The 9153-nt window shown below is 53.3% G+C and overlaps 1 protein-coding gene across 1 annotated transcript in view; it reads right to left on the reverse strand.

Moving 5' to 3' along the window:
* LOC127750881 (la-related protein Larp4B-like) overlaps positions 1-5213 on the reverse strand; it is a 173513-nt gene extending 168300 nt beyond the window's left edge. The window contains exon 1 of the mRNA XM_052273529.1: positions 4647-5213. Coding sequence (XP_052129489.1) covers positions 4647-5054 — 408 coding nt within the window. The 5' untranslated portion in view covers positions 5055-5213. The remainder of the gene's footprint in view (positions 1-4646) is intronic.
* Between the last annotated feature and the right edge of the window lie 3940 nt (positions 5214-9153).

Consider the following 9153-nt stretch of genomic DNA (forward strand, 5'->3'; position numbering starts at 1 on the left):
CCCACCCACCCTTTTCCCCCCTGCGTCTCCCTCCGAAAGGCAACGCAAGAACGACATAAAACGAGTGGCGGAGGGGCGTTTTTTGCGAAGGAATCTGGTCGGAGGCGGGCGTGACGCCAGGCGTGCCAGCGGCATATCGAGCACACAGTATCGAGCATCGAGCAGAGAGCGGGAGATGGGCGGGGGTGAACAGGAGGGTGGAGCAAAGGAAGAGGGGGGGCTCAATAAGTATACACTGCGCAAACTTTGCCGGCTTGGCTCTATTTGAATGGACGTTAATTCCCCACCTAACTAACGGAGCACATTGTTGGCAAGTATAGCAGTCGCCGGAGAGAGTATTCCGAGGCTGCGTTGGTTATTTCGAACCAAACACAACATAGCGGCTGAATGAAACGGCAGAGCACCAAACCTGACAGCCAAACGCCGCGGTCGGTGGCCAACCTGTAGCCGCAAAGCCCAACGGCGGCAGCCAGCGCGTTTTGCATTCTGTATAAAACCATGGGATTCCATCATGATGTCCCGCGACGTCACGTTCAGTAGTGAAAGGTGAGCAAACAGACAGACGTGTCAGGCCGGCCCTTTGTGGGCGCCGAAAACAACTGGGCAGCGCCAGGCAGCGCCGCAGGACGTCCCGTCCACACGACCACAATGGCTATCCGAACGTCAACACGCCGCGCGACACATTCGCGTTCACTTTCGCGTCACCCGGGCAGCGCTCTACAAAACGACTCCATTGCTCTCCCACAAAAAAGCACGGGGGCGAAAGAGATCAAATATTCTGGAAGCATGCCCGCGTCTCTAATTCAACCCCAAATTAGAAGTTTTAGCGCTTCGAAGCGTTGTACCCGGTTAAGGTTTAGGGGTATTGAGGAGAAAGAGGAGTGAGAGAGGGGAGGGGCGGTGGAGCAGAGAGGGGGTGAGGGGGAGGAAAAGAAGAAAGGAATTAGAGGGAGGGAGAGAGGGAGGGGGGCAGGGTGGGAGGGGGAGGGAGGGAGAGGAGGCGTGTGAGGGGCGGAGCTCGAGCGGGGTTCCCTCAGTGCTCCTCCAGCCTCGCACTGTTAGAGTACTGCTAGTAGCACAACTGTATAAGGGGGGCCCACAAGGGCGCCGCGCGCGCCTCCGTTTGCACGTTTGTCACACTTCACGCCCAAACAGTTGGCATTCACGACCTAGCGAGAGTAGTTATCTTCCCCCTCAGGCCCCCCTCCCTCCCCTCTATACTCTCCCGCCAGGAAGGAAAGGGACGGGGGGTGGGGGAGGGGTATATCTATATGCCCAGGATGTCTTGCCGTAGGGGCCGAAGGCAAACTGATGGTGCTTTCGGCAGAGATGGTCAGTCGATAGGGGTGGGGCGTGGGGGCGGGGGAGGCCGGCGCACCAAGCCGACCCTGCAGGTGCGCGCGGACACAAACCGCGCCCGCTGCTACACCTCCAGCTGCCTCCGACATAAACTTTGGCCCAAAGATAAAAGTAGAGACGCTGACAGCTTCTGCAACGCGCGGCCAACAACGTGTGCCCGGCTCAAAGAAAGAAAAGAATACAGCATTCAACGATTTCCAGGTTTGTTTTTATTTCACTTTCTTACGAACGGAGAATAATGAAATAGAGAAGAAACTTGCGTACGCATACTCAGTGGCAGGAGGATTGCTCCGTCTCCTCCGGTGGTGGCGGTGCGACTGAGACACACCGGCGCGGCGCGCGTATTCAAACTTTATAGGATTCCAAACTTTCCCGCGCGCGTCGCGAGTCTCGGGATTCCTTTTTTTCCCGGCTCTGCTCCGCGCTCGACCCACACGCCGGGGTGTCACCGGCACGCGGAGGAGAATCCAGGCGGGAAAAACAGTGCGTATGGAGTTTAAAAAAAAAAAGAAGAAAAAGGAAGAAAGAGCGCCGCCGGCGGCTAGGCGTCTTGCCGCCTTCTGGAAACATTTTGGAAGGACAAACAGAAAACCTAGGAAAAGAGAGGGATGGCGAAATGATGTAAAAAAAAAACACACATTGCGGAGAACGACACCACGTTTAGCGTTTCGATAGAGAAGAGGGTATGCAGCGCATTAGGGACCTCACACCAGCTACCCATCCACCAGTCCGTAGGAAAAACCGTACGCACGTTCGAACGCAGGGAAAAGGAAATGGGGGGGGGGGGTTTACTGTGAGATAAAGAGCGGAACAGCGGAATAGGGGAGGTGAGAGGGCGGAGAGAGAAGGCCAAGGGAGGAGCAGCGACAGGGGAAGAGCGGGGGGGAGGGGGGGATGTGGATGGCATGCGTACGTTTTCGGCTCGCCAGGAAATATTACAGGGAGGAGGGAGGGGGGGGGGAGGATAAAAAGGCGCGAAAATTCGCCGTCCTCGCTTCCACGTCGCGAAGCACCGAAGCAGTCGGCAGCAGGCCGAATAAAAAGGCGGGGTGCGGAGGGGCGGGGGGCGGGTGCGACTCTTTCAAACGATACGGGTCGAGGGGGACAAGGCTCACGAGGCGCTTTGAGCTCCGTGCATTATTTTTCAATGTTGCTCAAGTATCAGATCTTTCACAAGACACGAAAACTACGCTCAACGCCAAGCAGTGCAAAGTTCTGAAAACTGACGACCAGCGGATATTTCTAACCTAACGTGTTAGTGACGGTGACGCGAGGTGCAAAGCGCAGACAGCGATGGCAAGATGGCTACACGACACTTGGTATGGATCTGATGTGTTCGCCCCCCGTGTCCACGCTACCCCCCCCCCCCTCCCTTTTCCCCTTTAACCATTTGCTTTCACTGGGGATGTGCAGCAGAAGTGCTGCCTCCGGTTCACCTAATTAATGGAACCGGGCAGAAATAAAAGTACTTTTCGCGTGAAATACGAGCTCTCCTGGAGCGCCCACGGGGCGGCGGTGGGGGTGGAGGGGGCCTCACCTCCACCACCCCTCGGCTGTTTATTCCGGCCCCCCTAAACCACCCCGTCGCTGTATTGTTGTGATCAAAGTGGTAAAGTTAGAAGCCTCACCCTCATTTTTCCGTCGCGCGCTGCCCATCCCTACCCAACCCATTAGCCTATGCTGCCCTCCCACGTACATTTCACAATTCATAACGGTTTAGAAGCGGTTAAAGGCTGTGGCCTGGGGTGGCAAAGGGGTTCGAGCATCAGCAGCGGCAGCATTTGCAAGGGAAGTCATGTGGACGAACGGAAAGAGCTGGCCAAACCACGTGGTGGCTTCGTAAGGGGGGGGGGGGGGATATTATGGAGTCCCGAAAGGTGATCAAGACGGCCATTGAAATCGATTGTAGCCCCACGAGGAGCCCCACCACGATATTGAACCCTAGTATTTCCACTGTATGCTGGCAAAAACGGTAGCGTTTTACTGACAGACCCGTAAGCGCGGCTGAGAATCGTAACAATCAACGGTATGAGGCATACTTTCAGGCGAGGGGTCGTCAACTTCGATATTCCTTCGTACACGGACTGATATTACCTCAAATATTACACCAATATTAGCCATATTACTGGTAATATTACCTCGATATTACACATTTTTCTAGTATTATGACGTCACAGCTTGAAAATTAGCTCAATATTACCAACATTACTTGTAATATTCAATATTCCTCCGTACACGGCCAAGGAGAGTTGACGACCCCTCGCTTTCAGGTAATACCCCACCATGTCACACACAGAGAAACGGTCCATCCAGCGCTATTCTCGAACTGACCGCCGTTCCGCCCATATAGCCTGCCTGATTCATACGTCACCGACATTTGACGGACGAATTCTCTAAACGCTGGCGCACAATGCATCGTGAGTTATTGGGTCCCTCCGCACGACCGCCCTCCTCGGGGGTCAGAGCGAGTGAGACAGTGAGACGACAAGCTGGACGCGTTCCCAAACTTTTTCGGCCGGCCACGTTCGCGCGCTCTTTTTTGTCCACCGGCAGGCAGGGTGGCCACACAGCCCCCAAGAGTGACAGAGGTGGGGATATGGGGGATATGGGCGTCACTATGCCGGACGGACAGAACAGATTCAAAGAATGAAATACAAATGAATGGCGGAACAAAATGACAACCGCGTCTGTCACTGAGCTCCACCCCCCGGCACTGGCCGCACCAGCACCAGAGTCTATGGTCCATCCGCGAACCAGCCGCGCTGACAAGGATTGCGTGCGAAGAGATTCGGAAGTGAATAAGTAAGGCCGTAACCACCGCTTCCAACAGGACCCCTTTCTGATAACAGCCGGACACCGGTCCAGCAAGGTAAACGAGCCCGCCACCGGCCACCGCACCACACCGCCGAGCAGCAGGCTGCGGCTGGAGCACCGTGTGCTGGAGACGGTGCCCCACCAGAGCACACGCACGCCGCACGCCCCGCCACGCCTCCCAAGGTGTCGGAGCGTCTAGCGCAGCACAGCACGAGCCGGTCGATGGGGATCAGCTGAGCGCCGCACCGGGCCGGGCCGGGGGTCGAGTGGGGTACGGGGCGCGCCGGGGGGCCGGAGCGCCGGGGGGCGCAATGCGGGGCCGCCGCAAGGGCTGCGATTCACTACTACGCTTTGACAGTGAAACGGAAGGACCAGCCAGCGTTTTTACAGCCGAGTTTCTCGCTCTTCCCTCCCCTAAAGCTCCCGGCCTACGCCTGATGTTGACAGTCTGCTTGTCTTGTGCGAGCGCTTACCTTCATGCGCGGGACGCCCCGCCCGTTGTTCGCCGGCGCCTGCTGCTGGTGCTGCTGTTGGTGCTGTTGCTGCTGCTGGTGCTGCTGCTGGGTGGCCACGAAGGACCGGAGGGCGGCCAGCGGCGCGGGCGCCATGCCCAGCGCCATGCCGTGCACCGGGCCGTGCACGCCGGGGTGGCCGCCCACCGCGTGCCCGACCGTGTGGCCGACGGGGCCGACGCCCACGGCGCCGAGGTGGTGCAGGCCCTGCTGCAGGCCCTGCTGTATGCCCTGCTGGAGGCCCTGCTGCAGGCCTTGCTGGAGGCCCTGCTGCAGGCCCTGCAGGGCGGGGTGGTGGTGGTGCATGTGGTGCACGCTGTGCACGGGCACGCCCCACGGCAGCAGCCACGACACCTGCGGGTGCTGCATGATCGCTGGGGCTCACAGTAACTCTTGTAGTATCACACACACTCTACGCGGCGCGGCGCATCGCGTTCTCGAACACGCGGCGCACGGGCGACCTCGCGAGCGACGGCAGCGCAGCGCGCGGCGACCTGGACCAGACCCGACCGCGTCTACTGACTGACTGGGGCCGCGGGCGGGCCGCGGGCGGCGCGCGGCGGAGGCGGCGCCCCCACCACCACCCCCGGCTGAAGGGTGGGGCGGGCGCGAGCGGCTACCCGCGGGGACACCGTCCAGGGGATGAGAACGAGTTGACGTGTTGCGTCCAAGACCGGCCCTCAGAAACTAACATCAGGCATCACTCTAAAAATATAATAGAACAAGATGTTAGCTTTCAACTAGTTTACACGGCTGCCTAGGAAGTCGCGCAGTTTAACACTGTGAGAATTAGTTATAATCTCACTCTGTTCCCCTTCGTCACGCCTAACCTAATTTCATCGTTATCTACAATATCAAATGACGTCAAGGTTATTTCACTGTTCGAGGTGTTTACTTTTGACGCCTAAACTAAGCGTCGCAATAAGGCAAAACGGCTCGTGGTAGTGGGTAAGGATAAGATACTCTATCGATTAGTGAAATAAAACAAAAGTCGGTCCAACCCCTTTAATCATTATATTTTGATTCCGATACAATTAAGAAAACAGAAACAAGGTGCAAAGAAAAAGCCTGGTTTATTGGTGTTGTGGTCGCGGAATAAGTAATGCACAGTACCCAAACAGTCGAAAAAGATTTCACACGCAGAGTGCTTCTATTTGTCAATGTGAATACGTAGATGTCGTCTCAGTTGCGAACTGGCAGCAAAGTTCTGGCTGCACACAGAACACTCAAAGGGTTTTTCGCCGGTGTGTGTGCGCAGGTGAACTCTAAGATCCCCACTTTTTGAGAACCTCTTCATGCACAAACAACACTCAAAGGGCCTTTCGCCGGTGTGTGTGCGCAGGTGAACCTTCAGACCCCCACCCGTTGAAAATTTATGGTTGCACACAGAACACTTAAAGGGCTTTTCGCTGGTTTGTGTGCGCAGGTGTACTTGCATATGCCCACTCATTGCAAACTGTTGGGGTCTGGGAGGAAGTTCTGGCGCACCTGTCAATAAAACAAAAAAAAAGAATTAAGTATGTCATTCACGCTCACCTGAACGATTCGCTGCATTGGCTGGGACGCCATGTCTATTATAAATAAATAATCAGACATAATAACTAGTGAGCGGTGAATACCCCTTAGTCACTGCCCCATGATGCCTGACGTTAATGTAAGCCAAGCACCTCGTCATGATATGAATGGCGTCAAACTGAAAGCCGAATAAACAGTTGGAACGGGGCGCCGGTGCATGCAGGTCCAGTGCACTGCTCCCCGCCCACTATTAATGCTGACAGCGCTTCATAAACACCTCTAAAGTGTTACGGATTTTCGATTTGTAAGTTAAATAGTGGCTACTTTAAATAAATCACCGATGATGTGACGCATTAAGTTAAAGGATAAAAATTTGTTTTCAATGGCAACTAACTTAGATCTTTAATCCTATTGGTAACACACGTTATGGGAGTCCTACTCCGAGCTCTATGTAATTTATAGCTTTCTAAATTTACTTTTTCATCTAGCGTCGTACGCAATCATTGTCACCGGAAGCTCAATACGCCGACCAGTCAATCCTGCGTGCAAACAACAGCAGCTTGTGTTACGGGATGAGTCAATCAGAGGGCCCAACCGAAATAAGCGCGAGCGACGCATTGGAAGACTGACTAGCGCGGAGGACACCGTTCGAAAAAAGCGTGCGAAGACGCACTCTAAGCCCGTTACTGACAATTTATATAGATCGAAAAACCTTTGAACAGCAGCAATACTCACAAATGGTAATACGAATTATTTTTAAGGGTGTTACAATAAATCATTGCTGTACAGTAAGTTTGTCGCCCACTTCGAATAAAGTCAGTAAAGGGCTGAGTGGGAATAGCTAACTAATATCAACGATTGAACTAAACAACTCGACGTGGTAGAATTGGAACAATTACAAAGCCGCCCGAAACTATATTGCAGTATACATGTTTCCTCTGGCCCGCGCAGAGCGTACAGTAAAAGTGGTAAAAACCGCCAAGTATGAGCATGGCATGTACACAACTGAGTCAGTGTACATGTCTATAATAGTTTCGAGGGAGAAATCACTTGGGTTCGTAGCGTACGGGCTATTTCGTGGTATTTCTCCTGCCATTCCGGTTATTTCTCCTGCCATTTCGGCTATTTCTCGCCTAGTTCGGATAATTTCAGGGTATTTCGCAGTATTTCGGGGGTATTTCGCGGTCTTTTGGTGGTATTTCGCGACTATTTCACCGACTATTTCGGGTCTATTTCGTGACTTATTCGCTCCATTTCGCCTTCAGATTAGAAATAGATTATCCTCCCCTCTTTGCACGGTGAAAACAATGTCTCTTTTTTTGAGGGAAAGGGGAAAACATTGAGGAACTCCTCTGGTTTGACAAAAACTCCTCAGATTTCGAGGAAATCTCAAAAAATGTGGGATTTTTTTCTCATTCGGAGAACTCTTTTTCAAACATGGGAGTTCCTCAAAGTTTTCCCTCAAAAAAAATGAGCCCTCGTTTTTACCGTGTGGATTTGCACAAGACATTTAACTTCAAACTATGCTAAATTGCCCCCTTCCACGTTGGATAGTCGGCAGTTCGGATCGGTTCGGATGAACAGCTGCATCACTGAGCGCCGGTGCGGAGGAGCATGGGCGGCGCACAGAGGTGCATCATCGTGACAATGCTCGCCTCGTGACCTTTCCACGCCCAGCCAGAGTGACCGACACACACGATCCCTGCGCAGCACAACAACAGGTACTCTGGAAACACAAGTCTGTGCACTTTAGTGCAGCTTGCAGTGAAAGGCGCTGTAAGCTACAGTGCTGCACTTCACTGTGACTTACGGTAAAATGCATTGTAAACTTTTATTAGTGTGCGTGGGACGGAGTGTTCAGCTGAACCATGTACCGGCCCCCTTGACGTGTGACGTGGCAGCTGGGGCCCATACCCTCCCAGTCCGGCCCTCTAAAGTGTCACCAGCCGCCTAGGGTGGATGCACCGCCACTCGGAAATGAGACTATTGGTAATTAAAAGGAGGCGGGCTGGCGGCGCGCTCCTTCCGCGGAGAAAGTCGGCGCAATAATGTAACGGCCATTAGTAACGACATTATCAGAGCGACTGCAGGAGTGTTCAGGCCCGCCGTGAAGTAGGCTCGGCTAAGTGTTCTCATACCGAGGGGTCGCCAACTCACCTTAGCCGTCTACGACTGCGGTATTATCGCATGTTTCAAGGCATATTATTTGATTTGATATTATGAAGTATTATGTAGGAGGTATTATGCTTACTGTCATATATTATGGAGCAGTATAATAAAGTATTATAAAGGTATAATGGAACCCGTGTGAGTATTTTGCTAGTAGGCGGTCTCTCATACCCCACACTGATAAACCAAGTGTTCAACTGCTCAACACTTATAAGTGTGCAACCGCAAGTTCAATACATTCAAGTGTTGTGCTCTTGTAAGTGTTTAACTCTCCTGTTGTACACTTCTCTAGATCGGGTGTTTACTGTGAGGGAAGTGGTCAACGGTGGTGTTGCACAAATACCGAGTTGGACACTTGCAAGTGTACTACTACTGAATTGAACACTTGCAAGTATTGAACTTGCGGTTGCACACTAACAAGTGTTGAGCAGTTGAACACTTGGGTTATCAGTGCAGACCTTGTGCGAGAGTGTGGCGAGTTTGTATGATCCAAGTTACACCATCATTCATTGCGAGCGTAAAAATATTTAAATGAATTTAAAATTTTACAAAGAGATATGTACAGCAAGTATATAATGTTAACAGTTGTTACAACGCGTACCGCGGGCCGGTCCCCGCCCCGGTCGCACCCGTCCAGCAGTGACGCAGAGTGGTTCAAATACTGTCTCCGGAGGGGCGACCCCAAGATGACTTATCGCGCCCCGCTCCGCCAACAGCCTTGCTAATTAAAGGGACCCCACCCGCGAGGTTCCAGAGGGTTCGGGTCGGGGAAGAGTTGGAGGGG

This window comes from Frankliniella occidentalis, unplaced genomic scaffold (genome assembly GCF_000697945.3).
Source record: "Frankliniella occidentalis isolate FOCC.00 unplaced genomic scaffold, Focc_3.1 Scaffold279, whole genome shotgun sequence".
Taxonomy (NCBI): Eukaryota; Metazoa; Arthropoda; class Insecta; order Thysanoptera; family Thripidae; genus Frankliniella; species Frankliniella occidentalis.